The sequence below is a fragment of the Trichechus manatus genome, unplaced genomic scaffold (assembly GCF_000243295.1).
Source record: "Trichechus manatus latirostris isolate Lorelei unplaced genomic scaffold, TriManLat1.0 scaffold00139, whole genome shotgun sequence".
NCBI classification, from domain to species: Eukaryota; Metazoa; Chordata; class Mammalia; order Sirenia; family Trichechidae; genus Trichechus; species Trichechus manatus.
Genome location: NW_004444075.1, coordinates 1066941 through 1090336, shown reverse-complemented (window position 1 = coordinate 1090336; position 23396 = coordinate 1066941). Strand labels below are relative to the sequence as shown.

The 23396-nt window shown below is 37.5% G+C and overlaps 1 protein-coding gene across 10 annotated transcripts in view; it reads right to left on the bottom strand.

Annotated features, from left to right (window-relative positions):
* The window catches only part of INPP4B (inositol polyphosphate-4-phosphatase type II B), a 961283-nt gene that overhangs the window by 73693 nt on the left and 864194 nt on the right, over nucleotides 1-23396 (bottom strand). For 9 of the 10 annotated variants that reach the window (XM_023739719.1, XM_023739717.1, XM_023739718.1 and 6 more), the window contains 2 exons: nucleotides 18425-18565; nucleotides 13528-13625 (listed from right to left, as the gene is read on the bottom strand). In XM_023739719.1, coding sequence (XP_023595487.1) covers nucleotides 13528-13625; nucleotides 18425-18565 — 239 coding nt within the window. Of the gene's footprint in view, nucleotides 1-10226; nucleotides 10289-13527; nucleotides 13626-18424; nucleotides 18566-23396 lie in introns of those variants that run through there. The other variant, XM_023739724.1, reaches the window with a different exon arrangement.

The following is a 23396-nucleotide window of genomic DNA, read 5'->3' as shown; positions in this document are numbered from 1 at the left end:
AGTTTAGATGCTATAGACTAGTGGTCAGTAAATCACAAACCGTGGACTGAATCCAGCCAGTTGTCTGTTTTTGTATATACAGTTTTATTAGAACACAGCCATGCCCATTTGTTTACATATTGTTTATGGCTGTTCTAGTGCTACAATGGCACAGCTGAGTAGTTGCAACAGAGATCATAAGGACTGTAAAGCCTGAATTATTTCCTATCTGGTCTTTTACAGAAAAAGTTTGTTGACCATGCTAGAAACACTCTCAGAACTTTTAATGTGATAATGTATATTCCAAAGTACTTCGACTATAGAATTCTTTTATCATGCAACAAATATTAACAGAAGTAGAGTTCCTTGGAGTAGTCTGACTTAAGAGTATTTCCAAAATCCAATAGCTTTGTATTTTCTTTGATTTTTAAAAATGTCAGACTAAATGACACAATCTACTTCATTCATATATTCAATGAATATTTATGGAATAGGAACTCTGTGCCAGGCAATGATTTTAGTAGTTGGCATGCACAGTAAAGTAAACAAATAGACAAGGATTCTCATCCTCATGGAGTGTACATTCTAGTGAGGGAACATAGTTGCAGTGTAATGAATGACCTAATATGACCTTTCTCACCACGGTCTTATAACTCCCACCCAAGGGATTGGGTGGGACTGTGCAAATAAGATAATTCTGGCCCACCAAAGGAATTGGTCAGTTTTGCCTTAAAAGAGAGCCAATTCAATGCAGAAAGAAGAACCCACCACCACCAAGGAAGGAGAGACCAGCAACAGAGACCTGGCAGCAGGAGATGGCACCGTGGACTTCCTGGCCCATGGAGAGAGAAAGCTGAGTGCCTTTGGGCAGAGACAGAGGGCCAGGGAGAGGTGTGCCTGTGAGCACAGCTGGGAAGAGGCTATACTGTTGGAAAAACTGTATCCTGAGTGTTCCTGAGCCTGAACTGTAATGGCTCCTTCTCTAATAAAGCCAGAATTGTGAGTATGGTCTGTGAGTTCTGTGGGGCCATTACAATGAACTATTGAACCCAACAGAAAAGTAGAGAGAGCTGTGGGAGGGATAGTTGGTGTCAAAATTTGTAAAGATGGTGGAGAGAGGAGGCATGTCTGACCTCTGCCTCACAGGAATCAGCCTTGGGCTGTTAGTCTTGATTCTCCTTCCCCCTTGTGGAGTTGGAGGAAGTCAGACGCTGCCCCCAAGCCGTTTTCACAATGGTCGTATAAGGTAAATGGCATATAGTATGCTAGATGGTGATACATGCTATGGAAAAAAATAAGCAGAGAATTGGGCCAGCCTGGGAGATGGTAACTTTAAAGAGAATGGCCAACAAGAGCTCACCAAGAAGGTGACATCTGGGCACAGACTTAAAGGAGGTGAGTGAGTGATATATCTGAGGAAAAGCATTTCAGGCAGAGGAAACAGCCATTGCAAAAGTCCTAAGAAATAGCAAGAGGTCATTGTGGGAAAGAGTGAAACAAGTGAGGGACAGAGAGGTAGGAGAGGAGGTCAAAGGGACCAGGTTGTATGAGACCTCAGAGGCTATTTCAAGAATTTAGGATTTTAGTCTGCAAAAACACAGGGGGCTCTTGGAAGGTTTTGAGTAGAGGATTGACAAAATCCAACTTTCATTTTCAAATGGTTACCTGGACTACTGTGATAATAATAGAACAAATGAGAGGCGAGAGAGGAAACAAAGAGACCAGAAATAGGCTACCGTCAAAATCTGGAAGAGATTAAAAAAAAAAAAGGGCTTGGACAGGATGGTAGTAATGCAGGTAGTGGGAATTGACAGCCTATATTTGGAAAATGGAGCCAATATGATTTTCTGAAGAACTAGAACTGGGGTGTAAAAGAAAAAGAAGAGTCAAGGGTTACACCTTTTTTTTTTTTTTTGTCCAACTCAGCTAGAAAGTTGTAACCCACATAAAGTGAGATGAGGACGTTTGTAGCGAGAGCAGGTACTTAATGGCTATCAGGAACGTTTTGGGTATGGTAAATCTGAGATTTTGTACAGGTTATAGGAGTTCAGGGAAGAGGGATGGGCTGGAGATTTTGATATGGAGGTCAATAGTTTATAGATGGCACTTAAAGCAATGAGACTATGTTCAACAAGGCAGCAGACTAGACAATTGTAGTCTGAATCCTGGGATACCCCAACATTTAGAAGTCAGAATGATAAAGAGGAATCAGCAATAAATATTGAATAGAAGAAGCTGGACAGTAGCTGCAAAAACAGAGAAGTGTGATGGCCTCAAAGCCAAATGAAGAAAGAAGAAATAACCATATCAAACCTATTACTAAATTAAGCAAGATGAGAACAAAGAAGTGAGCACTGAGTTTAACAACGTAGAAATCCTGACCAAAACAGTTTCGGTTAAATTGTGTGGACAAAAGGCTGACTCCCGTGGATTTAGGAGAAAAATGTGTGGAGAAAACTTGAAAACAGCTGGTAATTTTCGAATTCCACTTATATCTGCTTCTTTGGGGACATTTTCAGCCTTAGCACACTCCAGCATTCTGACAGAATATCATTTCCCCCTATACTGCCAATTCTTTCACTCCTCTTTTATATGTCTCTGTAATGCCAAACGTGGATAACACGGGAAAAATTACTTAGCCATCTGAATGTTTCCAAATGTACATATGTTTGAAATAAAATAGGCAAAATATTTGGATAACTAATTGGATTTTTCATTTGCACATTTTGATATCTACATAGTATCAAAGTTGAGATTCTATAAAACAGAAATCATGTAATAGTAACATAGTTCCAATTAGAAGGATATTCATTTGTTAATTTAAGAAAATCTGTGTATCTTCAAGGGTCAATACGCTAACAAAGAACAATTAATCTGTAACATTTTTCTAGACTTAGGAAATTTAGGCACATTAACTTGGCTTGACATAATAAATCAAAGTAATCTCACATTGAACAGAATCATGATTACAGCTGAGTTGCTTCATATTCACATTTAACTTAGGTCAACCAAAAACCAAAAACCCGTTGCCATTGAGTCGATTCCGACTCATAACTTAGGTCAGTCAACTATAAATGTTTGTTAAACAACAAATAAGTAAAAGAGAAAATGGTTTTAATGTTTTAGACAATTTCACTGCTACACTCATGTCTGAAGTATCAATTAAATTCAAAAAGATAAATTTATAAGTTGATACATTTTATGAATCTAAGCTAGAGGTTCTCAAATTTTTTGCATGCAGCAGAACCACCTAGAGGGCTCGTTAAAACACAAATTGCTGATCCCTGCCTCCAGATATGGATTTGTTTGAAATCACTCCTGTTTTGATAAAAGGTAAGAATAGGTGCTTAGTAGCTAAGAGATAGACTGTGCCGGTCAACTGCTGATTTGCTCTCCTGTCTGTCTGTACTTTTCCCCACTCTTCTGCTCTTTTCTCAGGGAATATCGTTTCCCAGGCTTCTTGCCCTCTGGTTTACAATTAAGATTGGGCAAGGAGAAAGAGGGAGATTAAATGGAAGGGGGAAGACAGAAGCCAGTGAGTTTCTCCCCCTGTCTCTCTGCTTTTTATGGGTCTCTGAAAGTGGTTGTGTCTTCTCCTTGGCTCCAGCTCTCATTAGTCAACTTCTCCATCTGTTGTCCCATCTTTTGCTGGACAGCACCCACCAAGATTCTAGATTCAGCTGGGTGGCCCTAGCTTTTGTGCTGTGATGACACTACCTCTGACTTATGTCACTTCAGCACTAGCAGCACTTTAGCAGCAGCTTCCTGCTAGTACGAAACTCTGGGTGGTTTCATCAACACTGGTTTAATTTTTCCACTCTTACTTCGCTTCTATCACCAATAATTGTTAGTTGTCATCAAGTCAGCTCTAACTCGTGGCAACCTTATGCATAACATAATGAAACACTGCCTGATCCTGTGTCATCTTTATGAATGTTGGTATGTTTAAGCCCATTGTTGTGGCTACTGTGTCAATTCATCTCATTGAGGGTTTTCCTCATTTTCACGATGCTCTACTTTACCAAACATGATATCCTTTTCTAGAGACTGGTCTTTCCTGATGACACGTCCAAAGTCATGTCTCATGAACATTCTGGTTTCAGTTCTTCCAAGACTGATTTGTTCATTGTTTTGTCAGTCCATGGTATATTCAATATTCTTCCCCAACACCAAAGTTTGAATGCATCAATTCTTCTGTCTTCCTTTTTCATTGTCCACCTGTCCTCCATCACCAGTGCTTGTTTTGCTCAGACCACTGAACCACTGAGAATTGGTTAGTTTTTATTTTATCACAGTCTAACCTAGTCTCTGTGGTGCAGCAGTTAAGAGCTCGGCCATTAACCAAAATGTCGGCAGTTTAAATTCACCAGCCACTCCTTGAAAACCCTATGGGGGCAGTTCTACTCTGTCCTCCAGGGTTGATATGAGTCGGAATCGACTTGACAGCAATGGGTTTGGTTTTGGAGCCCTGGTGGTGCAGTGGTTAAGAACTCGGCTGCTAATCAAAAGGTTGTCAGTTCAAATCCACCAGTGGTTAAGAGCTACGGCTTTTAATGAAAAGGTTGGCAATTCGAATCCACCAGCTGCTCCTTGGAAACCCTATGGGGCAGTTCTACTTTGACCTATAGGGTGGCTATGAGTTGGAATTGACTCGACAGCAATGGGTTTGGTTTTTTCGGGTTTAACCTAGCCTAGTATATCCTGTCCAGTTCAGGTACCCTTCTCTACCTGGTCCTGTTTGCAGGTTAATCCCTTCTTGCATGGCCTGACCTCATCCTTAAAGTTTATAGACAGGTTTTAGGAAGCAGAGAGAAAAGAGATATTGGGAAAAGAGAGAAAGGAGATGAGGGAGAAGAGTCTAACGGTGCTTTTTGTCACACATAATTGAACTTTAGTTAATAGAATAAATCATTAGCCTCTAATTCCACTGTTCTGTAAATATTCATTGGCTCTCATAGCATTCAGAAAGGATCTGTCTATATAAATGTGAATTGTGCAAAGGAAATCCACTATCACCATGTATGAGGAAAAAGTTAGTAATTTAGAAATTTACTTTGGTACCTGGGAAGTATTTAACCTAAAGTATTTAACTTTAAGTATCATAGAGTTCCTTTGCTAATAAGAAACACTGAGATTGTCTGAATCAACATTTTGTGGTGCGTGTGTGTCTGTGCGTGTATTTGTTTTTTCTCTTTGATGTATTCATGTGATGTCATTTCCTTATTTTCATAAGTTCAGATCATTTTCAGAGCCTGTTGAAATTTGAAGAGCAATGTTCAAGATAGGTGGTAGTTTAAGAACTATCCTGAGAAGCAGCATCAAGAAACACCTACCCTGGGTTGTTCAAGTCAAAGCAGTGTGTTAAAACGTGTGGCAGCAGTTAGCCACATTGTGTCAACACACATGTGCTACCAATTTTGGGGAAAAAAGCAAGTGCGTGGATTGGTATCCAGGTGCAACATTTTTGTTTATGGAGCATTGCTCATCTACGTGGCATGCATGCCTGGTGCTGTCAGAATTGCTTCCAACATGTATTTTCTGGTCTGCAACAGAGCTCATAAAACAATCACTAACTGAAGAAAACTCTATTTACAAAGTCTTGATTTTCATTGGTACACAGAGAAAATGCTGTAGAACTCTTTTCACTGATACAGGTACCAATTATATTCCAAGAACTGATTTATATGCTGCTCCTCAATGATTTTATCCATTTGTAACACAAGATATCTGCCGACAAGGGATAGTGATGTTCTTCCACACTTACAGCATTGAACAGTATGGAAGTCCAACAGCGTGATCTGCTAAAGAAGTTTTACCAAGAGCTAATATTAGTTTCTTCCAGAGCATAATACTTGTTATAAATGTTGTAACTAGTTTTCTGTTTCTCAGCAATAGGTTGATGTGTCAGTGTGCAAGTTTATTTGACATAGAATGTGATTCTGAATGATGCCTTTGCAGCTCTTTCCTCTTTGTTCCTTTTAGATACAAAATCCAGTAATTTCATTCTGGAAAGTATTATCACATATTTGTTCTGGAAAAATTACTTTGATTTACTAAAAAGTTTTTTTATTTTTTATGCTTGAAAAACTTACTAAATTTTCAATGGCTGCGTGTCAAAATTTAAAAGACAAGATATTAGGTAGTAGAGGTGAATGGATCCATTCATTCTCTGATCTAACAAAATCTGATTTTAGATATTCAACAGTGTATTACTAGTTAAGTTTTTCTTTTCACCTATTTCCATCTGTCCCAGTGGAGTCTTGCTTCTTCTCATACATTTGGTATTATTTTGAGTTTCCATATTTACACTTTTTCTCTAATTTTCTCCTGAACTAATTTTATCAGCTTAACTCCACTGTAAATGAGAGAGATTTTAAAGCAAAATGAAAAACGGTACCTGAAAATACAAAGTTCTAAATTATTTTGGTTTAAATAATTTGCACCCTGTTAACAACTGCTAGCTAAGTCTCAGAGTCATTGACATGGATGCACAGTTTTTAAGAATTATACTTAAATAATTATAGTTTCAAAATTGTGTTAAAAGAAGTTGATAGGATATCAGAGAAAACCATAATTGGTCTTATTTTTAAACTTATTTTTTTGTGGGAAAAAAAATCTTTTCATAGCTTTTTTCCTTTGATGCCTGCAAAGGACTGTGGGAGCCTGGACAGTGGTGGACTAGCAGGGGTCTGAAGACATACATTAACAATTACAAACCCTAAAGTGCATTTTGGACTCCTTCAAGATCTTTTATTTTTAGGACATCAGTCTTAAAGAGTTATCTGTAACTTTTTGTTGGGATTCCTCAGGTGTTAAAGGGGCTTTAGCAGGACAAGTTAGGTTGTCTTGTTCTAGATCCCAGAATACTACTATTTTCCTCTCAAATAATGTGATGTCTCTGCATCACACGGAAGTCCTAAACCTCTACTCTCGGGTCTCTTTGGGGGACCTTCTGACTAGTTCCACGGGCCCTGTCATTGCCACCTTCTCTAGAACCTCTCAGCGGGGTGAAGAGCAGCACCTCAGCGTGTAGCTGCTGCCCTGAAATCTCCATCTGTCTTTAAACATGCATCAACTTTCCACCTTGGAAAACTAAACAAACAAAAACCAAAACAAAGAAACACCCTTTCACTTGATGTTATCGCTTCCTGCCTAATTTTTCCTTTGTCTCTTTGTGTTCACTATTAACTTCCCTAAGGGAGTGACTTTCCCTCACTGTGTATACTTGCACAACACGAGTTCTCTCCTTTAATGCCTGTAATGTGGCTTCATTCTTCGTTTTTATTAAAAATACTCCATCAAATGACATCAGTGACTCAATCAGCAAATCAAATAGCTTCTCTTTAATTCTCATTCTGATTTATTCATTGACACATTTGGTATTTTTGCCAACTTTCCCCTAGTTGCTATTCTTCTCATTTAGCTTTAGTGATGCTGGATGACCCTCCATCTTTAATAACTTCTCCCCTTTGTGTGAGTGTGTGAGTGTGTCAGGAGGGGGGGCGTTACTTATTAGTCTCCCTTTCCTTCTACTTATGGATACCAAAAAAGAAAACAAAAAACGAAACCCATTGCCGTGGAGTCAATTCTGACTCATAGGAACCCCACAGGACAGAGGAGAACTGCCCCATGGTGTTTCCAGGGAGCGGCTGGTGGATTCCAACTGCCAGCCTTTTGGTTAGCAGCCATAGCTCTTAATCATTACGCCACCAGGGCTCCTTTTACTTATGGATAGTCTCTTCTAATTTTTTTTTAAATTCTTCTATGTGGGATACATAAATTATTCAAATAATTACCCTAAAAATTAGTTATTCATAAAATATTATGTAACCCGATTTACCTATTTTTATAAATGGAAAAGAAACCCTGGTGGAGTAGTGGTTAAGAGCTATGGCTGCTAACCAAAATCTCAGCAGTTTGAATCCACCAGGTGCTCCTTAGAAATCCTATGGGGCAGTTCTACTCTGTCCCGTAGGACTGCTATTAGTCGGAATCCACTCGAGGGCAATGGGTTTGGTTTTCTGGTTTTTATAAATGGAAAAAGTGCATAGGTTCTTTTATTTTCCCTACTGTGCAAGTGAAATCTATGACATAGTATAAACGCATGATGAGTGTCAAAAATGATCAAGCAGAAAGTAACATTTTTAGGACAATGAAAACAACAAAACTAAATTATTCACAAAAAGGATCACACACAGACTTCAAAACAGCAACTAATATTCTGAGAAGACATTTAGAGTTACTTTAGATTCTTCCTTGATTACATTGATTCATTAAATTGTAAGCTAGTAGGGTATAGATGGTATCTTATTCATTTTTCATCATCCTTAGTGAATTGGTACAGAGTTTTACACATAATATGATCTTACCAATATATGTTAAATTGAATATGAGGCTTCCAGCAAAAATTGCCAAAAAGATAATACGTTATATAATATAATAATAATATTCTAGCTATCCTCATTATAAATCTAAGATTCCCCCCCCCCATAGTATTTTGTGTGAAAGTTTTATTGCTGCAGTTGATATTGTGGAGGTAGTTTACAGCAGCTCACAAAAGACCCTGCCTGTTTTTCCCTTTGAGCTCACAGTGCTAGACAGCCCATCCTTACAGGGCTAACGTAGGTGTCACTAAGTGATACCATCCCAGTACACCTGTATGACAATATTCTTCTCGTTTGTTTTGGAAAAAGGGCAAGAGATGTGGACACATTATAAGAAAAAGAACAGAAGGTCTAGAGATGATAATTTGGCACTTGGTCACTTCTCCCTTAAAGGGAGAAGAAAGCCGGAAGTGTTTTAACTGCTCCTCCCACCAAAGTCAGGAGCCCCAATCACGCATGAGATGTAACGGCTACTCTGAAACATGGGGCAGTTTATGCTAGTGAGTTATACAGAAGTATATTTTTTCTTTCCCATAAGAGAAAATTGTCTTGATGCTTTAGGTGGGCATAAAGAGGGACTTGAAAGGCTTTTGAGATCATCAAACCCAGTGGCAGGACGAGAGCAAGAAGAAGGAGAGGCACTTATACTTGGCCCACTGGAGTTTCCCCAGTTGACCAAAAGGCCTGGTGAATATCACAGAAGGACCTTGATGGAAAGTAATGCCTGACAATTTACGGTGTAGTAGAGTCGGAACGAGGAAAACTGAATGAAAGCTATATCGTCTATACAAAGAAAATCAAGAGTCACAGTCATCAACAGCTCTGTCCATCTGATATTGATTTCAGATATATATCTGAATATAAAATAAATATGAATATGGATATATATATATTTACAAATGTGTTTCTATTACTAGTTTCAGATGAAGATTTAGCAAAGGTTTACAGGAAGGAGATTGCCCATTCCTAGGATTTACATACTGAGCTTTCTTGCCTGTAACAAGGCATCTCACAGTCACGGGACCCATGATTCATCCAGAAGAGGGAGAGAGAGAAGCCACTTTCTCCCTACCAACCCTTCTGCCAGTGGTCTTTCAGTAGCTACTAAGAAGACAGTAATGGAGGATAATAATACCTGAATGTGATTGACTATTCATTCTAATTGATGTTATTTTTAAATAGTAAATAAATCACTAGGTTGTGCTGAACATATTGAGAGAGACTGAGATACTGTTGATTGAAAGTTTAATTCTAGTCTCCATCCCCCACTGAGTTAATGTGCTGCGCTGCTAACCAAAAGGTTGATGGTTTGAGTCCACCTAGAGGTGCCTCGGATGAAAGTACTGGTGATCTACTTCTGAAAACTCAGCTTTTGAAAACCCCATGGAGCACAATTCTACTCTGACACACAATGGGGTTGCTGTGAGTTAGAGCTGACTCTACGGCAACTGGTTTTTAAGTGGTGAGTGCTCAGTAAAGCTGTTACAGTTACTAAAATAAAACTATTCCATGTTTGTAGATTGCTGAATTGATATTATCTATTGAACCTACTACTTATACAACAGAATTAGAGAACATTTTTAGAAGGATAAGGAAAATATTTTAGTCCATAAAAGTTTTGATATAAGACAAGCAAGAAGATGAGAACTATTTGATTGGCAGTGGACATACAGGCTGAAAATGATTTAAGTCTTAATATCACAAAAGTAGGAGACATCTCTTAAGGTTAAAAGACTCTTTTAGGAGGAAAGGGAAATTTTTACCTTAAAAATATGTAGAATCCAACTGTTTGATTAATATACCACTTAAAAATTGGTTTAATAAATTAATGGATGGCACATCCATAATGAATTAATAAGTGAAAGTAATATGTTTAAGGGGTTATCCTATCCTTTAACACTGACAAAAAGGATCCCTTGATTTCACTGTGAAAAAAAAGATGATATGGAGTATGAGTATGAGGCAGCATGGTAATTCTTTTCTTCTTAGCAAACGGCCTAACCTCTCTTCACACTTTTATAAAAGCTTTATAGTTTCTTGCTTGAATGGAGTGTAACCCAAATTATGCTTTGGGTTGCAATATTTCTACAAAAGAATAACCTCACATTTGTCAGTATAACTGGCATAGATCTTGAACTTTTGTTACGGACTACAACCATAGTCATACCACAACTCTATTCTGCATGAATCTCTGAGAGTGTTGTCTTAAAAATATGTCGACATCATAGAAACAAAATGACAGGAAAAATCCAGCATATACAGCTACAATCTAACTAATAAAATTCAATTTGTTTCTTGCAAAAGTTCATCCTGTTTTCAAGGAGAGAAGTGTAGTTCAAAGTTTAAAAAAATATTTGATTTGTTTAATTAGCTACAAATTATACTAGGTCTCATGTTGGTCCTTTACTCTTTTAAAAATTTATGTTCCTGTGAAGAGTTTGGAGCCCTGTGGCACAATGGTTAAGAGCTCGGCTTCTAACCAAAAGGTCAGCAGTTCGAATCCACCAGCCGCTCCTTGGAAACCCTATAGGGCGGTTCTACTCTGTCCTATAAGGTCACAATGAGTTGGAATCGACTTGACAGCAATGGGGTTTATGAAGAGTTTAAGTTACTTGATGGTATGAATTATTTTGTATCTCATATCTCAGGTGGTACTTCAACAAGCATTTATGCTCTTTTTAAATGTCACATGGTGGTTTTAAGTGCAGTATTTAAATCCTTCATAGACTTTGCTAACAACCTATTATATGTATGTGTATATTACGTATATTTTTTGAGTAAGTTTGGCGTATCTTGGTTCTCAAACATTTGAGTGGAATAGAACGACCCGGCGGGTTTGTTAAGATGCAGATTGCAGAGCCAGTTCAGTAAATCTGCAGTGGGGCCTGAGAATTTGCATTGCCTAATAGGTTCCCGGAGCCCTGGTTGCCCAGTGGCTAAGTGCTATTGCTGCTAACCAAAAAGGTTAGCAGTCTCCCAGAAGCCAGCTCGAGCTGGGAGTGAGAGGGAGTGAGGAAGTAGTTAGGGTGAAATCCCAGTGTCCATCCATTCCTCCATGGGGGCAGTGACACAGAGGAGTCAGTTTCATGGCTGAGAGGCTGCAGATTGTGCTGGTCCTCATCTGGTTCCTCTGCTTGGCCTTTGGTCTATGAATGAGGAGTGGTGGACTGATGGAGCTGCCTCTTGAACGAAAGCTCCAAATGAGGGCTGAGGTCAGATGCTGGGTAATTCAGCCGTGCCTGGAGGCATCAGTGCGTTCCCTGATCATCAGTGAGAAGGGGATGGGGGGCGGGCACTCTAGGAGATAAAAGCTACCATCTTAGTGAGGGTCTCACGTAAGTTTCATGCATAAGGGAAAGCACGTAAAAGAGAAGTCTACGTAAGAACTTCCCCGGGCATGTAGAGATGAGAAGGCAGCACAGCAGTCACCCGGCAGGGGCACAGGGGCTCAGTGGCACATCAGACTCGAGGCCCGCAAAGTTTTAGCCATCCTATCTCAATGGCCCAGCGCTTGGACAAAGCTGACAGATAGGGGATTGATTGCATTAGCCCCCCTTTTGGTGTGCTCAGCCTGGTGCGCTTGCTCTAGGAGAATCTGCGTCTCAGGCAGGGGACAGGGGTGTCCTCCCACTGCCCGCCCAGACCAGAACGACTGCCCAGCAGAGCCACAGCATTGTGAGCTAAATAAAATGCTTGTTTCTTTAAGCCACTAAATTGGAGGGGAGACTGTTGTTACACAATAAAACCTTCTGAAACACTGAAAAAAAAAACCAAAAAGGTTGGCAGTTCAAATCCACCAGCCGCTCCTTGGAAACACTATGGGGCAGTTCTACTCTGTCCTGTAGGGTAGCTATGAGTCAGAATTGACTCTACGGCAATGGGTTTCGTTTTCTGGTAACAGGTTCCCTGGTGATGCTGATGCTGATGGTCCAGGGACCATACTTTGGAGCAACTGATATAAGTAGCAATCAAGTAGATGATAAAAAATTCTGAGAATTACTTCCAAATTCTAAGTAAAAAAAAAAAAAAAAAAAAAAGCTGCCAACATCCAAGTGATAATAAACTCCTTAATTAGCATATGATACAAAACTTTTGGTTTTTATTTAATTAATAAAGTTCACAAGTATGCTGAACTGCCAAAGATGATCCATGTACCTAACTTCCTTTTGTCATCAAATACTATTTTATATGAAATAAAATAATATAAAACCAAAAGAAAAAATTGCAAATGAAATTCTCTAACTATCCATACATGAACACACATATTCCGTCATAATAGTTTGATGCAAGATTCATTGGGTTATGAAAAATTGTAAACTCTCTGCCATCTCTGATATTTTAAACTACATATCAGAATTAGGGCAGTGAACAAATTACTAGTGATTAGATGACAAGTAGACTTTAATTACAGCTTTTGGTTAAAAATATGAAAATATTTCCTAATTTAATAAAACTTAACTTCTTATCATTGTGAATATTGCAACATATCTATACTACCTACAGATGAATTCCAAATATGTTCCTGATTCTCTGATTTTGGATTGCTCAAATGTTCTGTGCTTAATATTGTGGGAAAAAAGAATCACAGAACTGAACAATGGCAGAAAAAAAAAAGTAAAAAATGTAAAACATTTCTATAGACTTGGATGCCTTACATTTTTGTAAAATATTGCAATAAACATATTCAATAAATAAGTTTCTCCATTTATATCACTTAAAATTACTTTACATACCTTGAATTCTATCAGATTTTCTCCTTGTATATGTATCATATGTCTGATATCTGATATATCTTATAAATCAGAGACCTAAGTCTGTATTAAAATTTTTGATATGGTTAATAATTATACAAACTTTTTACTGGACTCCATTAAGATGTCTAATTATAAGTTCCTCATTTTTAATTTTTGGCACTTTCCAATGGCATTGAAATTAATATCCCAGGCGTGAACAGCAGGGCACATTCAAGAGTGCAATCAAAGTAATGATGCAGGTGTTTGCCACGCCACCTTGGCAATCAGTCTTTCTTGGTTCAGATAATCTCAAAATCATCTCACGTCCCTGCCCCATGCTTCCTCAGTCTGATGACCTCTATGTCTGACCTCTCCTGAAGATTTATAATCAGGACATTATTAATGTTGTTTTCTGTAACTTGCATACTCACAATCAGGAGGCATCTTTTCCATAAACATCTTGTAATATTCTTTCAGAAGTTCAAAATTTTCCTGATTAATACTTTCTTGCAAAGAGACATCTCCAAACCTAAAAACAGGAAAAAAAAAGGAAATAGTTGTAAATTATAAAACAGTACTAGAAAGTAATACTTTTTATCTTTCCTTTTTAAACAGATGGCAATAACTTCCTGAGGAAGGAGCCCTCTTTTTTAAAAGCTATCTTGCACAGATGGTAATTTCAAACGTATTCCAGTCTCCACTGACCCTGACGCCACAATCCATTCTGACACATCACAATATCCTCACAGTCATCAAATATGACCATAAATGAAACATCATATGTAAAACACCAGCCCCTGTGCATATACATAATTGATATTCAGCTGAAGTCATTTTCTCCACCCTACCGTGGCCCCACCTCTGCAGAGCTGCATCTCTGCATATATAAGCCTCCCACCCCTTTTGGCTTTTACAATCATCCTCTTAACCAATAACAGCACTTTGAGTGGTGGTCTGGAAGACGAGGACTGGACACTCAGCTGTATGTTGTATTGCACACACTGTCAACTGCTGTAGGAACGTGTAGAGACCTACAGCCTGCCAGAGAGTAGCTCACCTCTGCCAGCATTTTTTCTGTCCACATCACGAAGGCAGACAGTTTGTGTACTGGTGCTGTTTAGACTCATTGGCAAACAAAACTAAAAACCCTTTCTACCTGTGGGTTTGTAACCATGTGTTCTCTTGAGCATTTCCCCAGGTTCAGAACTTACACGCCACTTTTCTTTCTATAAAATGATGCTGTGTAGTTGGATTCCGGTGTGTATCTCCATCCTAATATCTCTTACCAAGCTCCAAAGCTCCATTTCTAGATGCTAATTGAAAAATTCAGTTTGAATTGTCCTACCCTACTTCATACATAACTAACAACTGAAACCACCTCCCCCTTTTGAATGTTTCTTAGCATGTCCCAATATTCTGTCATTACCTCAGATTTTCTCTTTTCCCCACCCCAATCCACTCTTCATTAATCTTTTCACGTCTCTGTATCCCATCTCCCCTATTTCTTTTTCTTTACCACCGTCACTACATCATAGGCATTTAATTATATCCAATCTGGACTCTCCCAAAGTCTCCTAAATGCCTGAACGCTATGCCTCCAGTCTTTGTCCCTTCCGATCTGTCCTTCACACCAGACCATTCATTCATTCAACAAATATTTATTTAACATGGAAACCCTGGTGGCATACTGGTTAAGAGCTACTGCTGCTAACTAAGAGGTCGGCAGTTCGAATCCACCAGGTGCTCCTTGAAAACTGTATGGGGCAGTCCTACTCTGTCCTGTAGGGTCTCTATGAGTTGGCATTGACTCAACGGCAATGGGTTTTTTTTTTTTTAACGTGCTATAGGGTCGCTATGAGTCGGAATTGACTCAACAGCAATGGGTTTGTTTGTTTGTTTTTGTGGGGGGAGGGGGAACGTGTCAGGTAAAGAAGAGCCTGGGTGGCACAAATCATTTGCCATAGGTTGCTAACCCAAAGGTTGGAGGCTGAAACCCACCTAGTTGCACCGCAGAAGAAAAGTTCTGGCAAATTACTTCCATAAAGGTCACAGCCAATAAAACTCTATGGAGCAGTTCTACTCTGTAACGCACGGGGTCACCATGTGTCAGGGGCTGACTTGACAGCAGTTAAACAACAACAACATGTGCCAGGTGCTATACTGTGCAATAGATGAAATGTTAGAGAAATTAATCTAACACCTGTTTCATTGTATCAGCTCACTAAACTTCAGAGCTTTTCCTGGCCCTGTAAGGACAAAGTCCTGCCTCCTTAGTTTAGCATCAGCCCTCTCCACAAAGGCTTCTAAATCCATGCTTTTCCCACTTGGACTAGAAAGTGTTACCTCCCAAGTTGGCTTAATTCATTCCTATTTGTCCTTCAAAGTCTTGTAAAAGGCTGACCTCCTCTATGAAACCTCCCTGATGAATTCCTCTCCCACCTGTGAATCGCTTTTTCTGCACCATTCCCATCCCTTGAACAACCTTTGATTATGGCATGATTCAAACTGCCATGTAGTATTTACTGAAGTGTCCTCCTTAATGGATGGCAAGTTCTTTCCGGGCAGGGATCATATCCCATTATTTCTGTTACCCTCTGTTCTCTCTGTGTCCCAAGCTGGGCAGGGCAGTGCCTGGTTCAGTCAGTGTTCAATACCTATACTGAACTGGACTTGGAGGATACAAATGTGGACCTAAGGAAAATCTACAGGAGGGCTTCCTGAGACCTAGGTGAAATATGCTCTTCTAACTTTCTCAGATGCTTAAATCAACTGACTTTTTAAAAATATCATCCTTGCTGGGGTAATATCACTATTTACTTAAGAATGGACAAAAATATGTTTTTGTTATAGATAAATATGTAGTCAAAATATTAATCCTAGATTACACAGCTTACCTAACATGTTGCTGGTAAATGTTGCCTGGTAAAGCTCAAAATTCAGAATCAGAAAAATGAGGTTCATAGAACAGAGAGGAGGTGATTTGCTCAAGTCAATAGCTAACTAATGTCAGAGTGCTATTAGAATCCAGCCTTCCCACTTCTTTCAATGTTCTGCCCTGCTTTACCATTTTGTCTCGTTTTCAAATATTGTGTGTCTTATATAGCTTCCAGGTATAAAAAATGTATTTTTGTTAATATGCAAGAGGGATGTGAGGAAGGGAAGGGATAGCTTTGAAGTAAAGTAACTGACAGCTAAAATAGTCACAATTACATGAATGATGGAAATTAGTCTAATCTAGAATCTTTGAAAATACAGTGCTAAACATCCCTTGTAAAGTCTGTAAATTGAAGACCCACACATCTCTCTCAAGACCATGCTCACAAGCTTTAACTTATTAATTCAAACCAAAAACATTCTGTACTCTAGTATACTGAAGAAGAGACAATGCACAGTGCTGGTTCATTTTTTCCAAGTTATAATTTATATTCAGTAATATCATTCACCTCAACCAATGAACTTGCCGTGAGACATAAGTAGACAGATATTAGACAGACAGTAAGATGATAGACAGATAGATACAGAAATAAATGGAATATAATGTGATCTTTGATATGAATTTTTAAAAGTGCAATTATAGAACAAAACCTCTTGTACAAGATATTGAATAAAATGATATTATGATTTATGCATACTTCAACAAAGAAAAGAGATGAATAGCTTCCACACAGTTTGACATCAAATATTTAATACAAAGCTCTGTCATCTCATTTGCAACAGGCAAGTGAGAATTCTGAAAACCTATGCCATCCAGGTGGACTCTTTGGGTGATGCAAATAGTTAAATGCTGGACTACTAGTTGAAAGCTTGGTGGTTCAAACCCATCCAGAGGTGCCTCAGAAGACCGGCCTGGCGATTTACTTCCAAAAGGACACAACATTGAAAACCCTATGGGGCAGTTCTACTCTGCACACACGGTATTGTCATGAGTCGGAATTTTCTAGATGGCAACTAATAACAACAAAATGCTGTCCAGTAGCTGTTTTCGAGTCAGAGAAGGAGAAAGAGTTGGAAAATGTAAATAAAAACAGGCATGTTGACTATTCATTGAAATTAAAAGGGACTATAAATGTAGTAAGCGGCCCTGGTGGCAAACTGGTTAAGTGCTCCGCGGTCAACTGAAAGTTCGGTGGTTTGAACTCACCAGGTGCTCTGCGGGAGAAAAGACCTGGTGATCTGCTCCCTTAAAGATTACAGTCTAGGAACCTCTATGAGACAGTTCTACTCTGTCATGTAGGATTGCTATGAGTTGGAATCGACTTCACAGCATACAACAACAACAATATAAACGTAGTAGTATTTTTAGTTTAGTAAAATACATTGGTAAATTACCTCCTAAAACATATTTAACAAGCTATGGTAAACAATGTGCTAGGCACTTTTAAACTGTTACTCCAGATGAAGGAAGCATTTGGAGAGTGAATTATAACAAAGCAAGCATTCCGAATACCAAAAACAATTGAAACTCTGAACATTTTGCCTGTGAAGAAACCTCCCCAGCCAGGCCTTACAGCAAGATAGTAACTTCTTTCTTTTCAAAAAAAAAAAAAAAAAAAAAGTATATGAACCTTAACTGTTATCTATAATATCTGCATGTAAAACATATGAAATGCAAAAGTAAGTCCTCTGTTTGCTCATAAAAGTCTTTTTGCCAGTGACTTATGGGATAACATAAAGTCATTTATTGTTTGATTAAGCAAGGCACTATGAAAATGTGTTAACATCACCCAATAACAATGATTTTAATGAATATTACAAAAGATGAAAAATAGACTACTTTAAATCCAGAAATTTTTGACATAATTAGCTGAGTTTACACTGTTGACACACACATGCACATCAAAAATTCTAAAGTTTGACATACACATAGAGATTTGAAACACGAAGAAGGTTAATTCATGTGAATATTTTGGCATTGGCATCAATATTTTCCTCCATGTTTTGCCACATTTAAAAATGACCTGGGCCAGGATTCCTTAAATATAAATATTTCACCTTACTATATCAAATAAATCAATACTTGTTGTTGTTGTTAGGTGCCACCAAGTCTGTTCCAACTCATAGCAACCCTATGTACAACAGAAGGAAACACTGCTGGATCCTCTGCCATCCTCACAATCATTGTTATGCTTGAGCCTATTGTTGCAGCTGCTGTGTCAATCCATCTCACTGAGGGTCTTCCTCTCTTTCGCTGAGACTAACTGATACTAACAAAAAGAAAAATGTTACTTATGATTTCATCTAAGTTCCTTCTGCAGGGCATGTGGAATTGCTCAGCATACCCTAACAAATAAAAAGAAAAGCTGAAGTAATCTTATACATGAAGCTTACCTCTCAGCCAGAGTCTGCTGTTCGTTGATTCCAACATTAAAAAGTACTGGATATACGTGAAGCAACTGTCCTTCTTTAATCTGTAGAGGCAGCGACTCAAACATTCTAGCCGGAAGTTTGACCTCTACCACATAGTGTTCACTGAAGGAAGTGGAGGACAAAAGGGAAGGAACGTTACTTATTTCATTTTTTAATGTTACTTTAGATTCATTGGAAAGAAACAATAGAAACATTTGGGATATAGTGCTGATTTAGGTTTTTGGTTGGTTTATGCTTATTTTCTATCATTAATTCATTAGTCCATTCAATAATCACTTCATTCATTTCACTATTAAATTACTTGGCCCAAAGAATTATAAAGGTTGGTTTACATGTTTGATTTCTCTAAATGACTCTTAGCTACTTTAAGAATGTACGAATGTTTAGTTCATTTTTGTATACCCAGGCATACTGAGGCTCAATATTTATCTTTCTGATTTAATGATTTTCAAAACCCAACCAATTTCAAGAATAGAAAAAAATAATTTAATGATGGATTTTTTTTTAATATAGTGAAAACTAATAAAACAAATCATTTAAAACATTTTTTGGCATGGCCTGATTGTTATTATTGATGAACCTCTCCCCTCATTTGTGATGGTATGATGGAAATGTAAATGGTTTAATTATTTAAGGTTAACCTTTGGGAGTTCCTGGTCATTTTACAACATTAGCATATCACAGGGCCATTTTTTCATGGGAAATTTTCATTAAAAATTACCCCCAATGTTTAGTTGTTGAAAATTCAAATTAAGGTTCATAAAATACAGTCAAAAACAGTAGCTGTGGGTATACTGCAAACCTTGACATCTTCTGATGCCATGTGAATTGAGTATATAAATGTAGAGAGTTTTGCCTAGAGTTTAGGAAAATCCATGTGTTTCTAGAACTATACGGAGTGGCAGAATTGTAATACATGTATTTGGGTAAAGAACCACAGGACAAACAGCCTCTTTATGAAAATCTTCTTTTTAGCTTCTGCCATTGTTGTTGTGTGCTGTCAAGTTGATTTTGACTCATAGCAACCCTACAGGACAGAGTAGAACTGCCCCACAGGGTTTCCAAGGCTATATATAATCTTTGCAGAAGCAGACTGCCACATCTCTTTCTTGTGGAGCGGCTGGTGGCTTTGAACCTCTGACCTTTTCCCTTAGCAGCCAAGAGCTTAACCAGTTTGTGCCACCAGGGCTCCTTTTAGTTTTTCCTAATATAACAATACTGATAAACACCCTAGATTGTTGACACCAAGACTTGTTTCTTACCTGAACTATGAACAGAGACCTAGGGAATAGCCTGAATCCAGCAAGCAGGGATGTCAGCACTACCCTCAGCTGGAGAGGCACATTACCTTTTCCCTTTTTAAATTGCTCTCAGTGCCCCTTACAATGGCTTGGCTAACAGAGGGCTGATGTTTATATTTCAAGGCTTTCAGGAATATGAGAAGAATCAATGAATCAGTCTGTGTTAAAAATTTGATCTGAAGGTGAAGCACATTGTATGATTTCTTCATGATAACTGTTAAGTTTATTTTTAATTAAATTCACTTGAAGCCACCTGCTTTAAAGTTACAATTCAAGGAGTGTTAGTCAATTTATAGAGTTGTGCAATCATCACCATAATTCAGACTTAGAACATTTCTGTCACTTTACAAAGATTCCTTCTGCCTGTTTGCAATCAATCCATTCTCACTCCCAGCCCCAGGAAACCAGTGATCTATTTTCTGTCCCTATAGATACTACTTTTTTTGGATATTTTATATACATGGAGTCACACAATATGTAGTCTTTTATACCTGGCTTTTTACACTTAGCCAAATGTAATTGAGGTCATTCATGGTGTAGCATGCATTAAAGGTTTGTTGCTTTTAATTGCTGGGCAGCATTCTATTGTATAGATACACCACATTTTGTTTCTCCATTCACTAGCTGATAGATACATGGATTGCTTCAAGATTTTGGCTATTATGAATAATGCTGCTATGGACATTCACATATAGGTTTTTATCTAGATATATGCTTTCATTTTCTCTTGAGTAAATAAGAGTCATATGGTAACATATTTAACTTTTTAAGAAACTGCCAGGCAGTTTCCAAAGCAGATGTACCGTTTTACAGTCCCACCAGCAATGTATGAGATTTCCAGTTTTTCCACATTCTTGCCAATGCTTGTTATCTGTCTTTCTGATTATGACAATTCTGCTGGTAGTGAAATGCTATTGCATTGTGGTTTTAATTTTATTCTCCTACTGACTAATAATGTTGAGTATGTTTTCATGTGCTTACAGACACTCATATGCCTTATTTGATGAAAAATATATTGAAATCCTTTGCCTTTTTAAAAACTAGATTGTGTGTCTCATTACTATTGAGTTGTAAGATCCTCACAACTGGATCAATAAGCAACATCATGATAAACAGAGAAAGATTGAAGTTGTCATGGATTTCATTTTACTTGAATCCACAATCAATACCCATGGAGGCAATAGTCAATAAATCAAAAGATGTATTGCATTGGGCAAATCTACTTCAAAAAACCTCTTTAAAGTGTTAAAAAGCAAAGATGTCACTTTAAGGGCTAAGGTGCACCTGATCAAAGCCATGGCGTTTTCAATTGCCTCATATGCATGCAAAAACTGGGCAATGAATAAGGAAGATGGAAGATGAATTGATGCCTTTGAATTAAGGTGTTGGCAAAGAATACTGAATGTATCATGGACTGCCAAAAGAACAAACAAATCTATCTTGGAAGAAATACAGCCAGAATGCTCCTTAGAAGGAAGGATGGTGAGACTTCTCACATTATTTTGGACATATTATCAGGAGGGATCAGTGCCTGGAGAAGGACATCATGCTTGGTAGAGTAGAGGGTCAGTTAAAAAGAGGAAGACCCTCAATGAGTTGGATTGACACAGTGGCTGCCAACAATGGACTCAAGCATAGCAGTGATCATGAGGAGGGTGCAGGACCTGGCAGTGTTTCATACTGTTGTACATAGGATCACTACGAGTTGGAACCGAACTTGAGGGCACCTAACAACAACAACAACAAGATTTCTTTATATATTCTGGAGACAAGTCCTTTATTAGCTATATGATTTGCACATGTTCTCCCTCAGTCTGTAGCTTTGTCTGTTCATTTAAAGAAGTCTTTTGATGCTTTAACGTTTATAATTTTGATGAAGTCCTTTATATAATTTTATTTTCTTTTATGGATCACGGATTAAGATTTTTTATGCCACATCTAAGAATACTTTACCTAACTCAAGCTCACAATTAATTTCTCCTGAGTTTTCTTCTGGAAGTTTTATAGTTTTAGCTCTTATATGAGATCTATAATCAATTTTGAGTTAATTTTTGTGTATAGTGTAAAATTAGCATTGAAAAAATGTTTGTGTACAGATACTCAATTGTCCTACCGTCATTTTTGAAAATACTATACTTCTCCATTGGATTGCTTCGGCACTTTTGTAAGTTTTTGGTTTATTTTTGAACTCTCAATTCCGTTCCATTGATCTGTATGTAGATCTTTATGTTAATACTAAACTGACTTGATTATTGTAGTTTTATATTAACTTTTGAAATCAGAAAGTATAAATCCTCCATCTTTGTTCTTCTTTTACAAAATTGTTTTGAATAATCTGGGTCCTTTGTATTTACATATACAAATGAGGACCAGTTTGTCAATTTCTGAAAATAAAAGCCTACTGATTGCATTGAACCTATAGATCAATATGTGGGTAATTGCCATCTTGACAATACTGAGTCTTCTAATCCAGGAATATGGACTCTCTCTCCATTTATTAGATCTTATTAATTTCTCAACAATATTTTATGTGTTCAGTGTACAATTCTTAGACTATTTCTGTCAAATTTAGTCCTAAGAATGATTCATCTTGATACTATTGTGAATGAAATTGTTTTCTTAATTTCATCTTTGAAATGCTCATTCTAACATGTAGGAATACAATTATTACCTTTTAAATATTGATCTTATTTCCTTCTGGAACTTTTTTTAAAATTTTCAGTGTTAAATTGTTCATTGCTTGTAGATAGTAATATAACTAATTATTGTGTATTGATATTTTATCCTGCAAACTTCCTGAACTTGTTTATTATTGTAGCTTTTTTGTGCACAATCTTGTCATGTATGAATAAAATGACTTTTACTCCTCCCTTTCTAATTTGAATGTTTTTATTTTACTGGCTAGAACCTCTAGTACAATGTAGAAGAGACATGGTGAGTGCAGAGATCTTTGTCTTATTCCTAATCATTGGTAGAAAGCGTTCAGCCTTTCACCATTAAGTATGATATTTGATGTAGGTTTTCTGTAGATGTTCTTTATCAGATAACGAAAGTTTTCTTCTCTTCTTACTTTGGAGAGCGTTTTTACCATGAATGGGTGTTGAATTTTGTAAAACATTTTTCTGAGTCTATTTAAATAATCATGTCATTTTGCCCCTTTATTCTATTAAAGTGATGTTTTCCATTAATTTATTTTCAAATGTTAAACCAAATTTGCAATCATGGGATAAACCTCACTTGTTCATGATGCTGCTGGATTCAGCTTACTAATATTTTCTTGAGAAATTTTATGTCTATATCCGTGAGGAATATTGGTCTATAGTTTTCTTTCTTTGATGTTTTTTCGGGCTTTGCTATCAGGGTACTTCCCTCAAAGAACAAACTATAAAGTGTTCTCTTTTATATTTTCTACAAGAGTTTCTGAAAGATTGGTATTATTTCTTTTTTAAATGTTTGGTAGAATTCACCAGTGAAGCCATCTTGGTCTGGGCTTTTCTTTATGTGAAGATTTTAAATTACAAATTCACTCTTTTTATTTTTTATTTTTTTTTAATATTTTATTGTACTTCAGGTGAAGGCTTACAGAACAGATAGTTTCTCATGTAACAGTAACACACATGCTGTTTTATGAC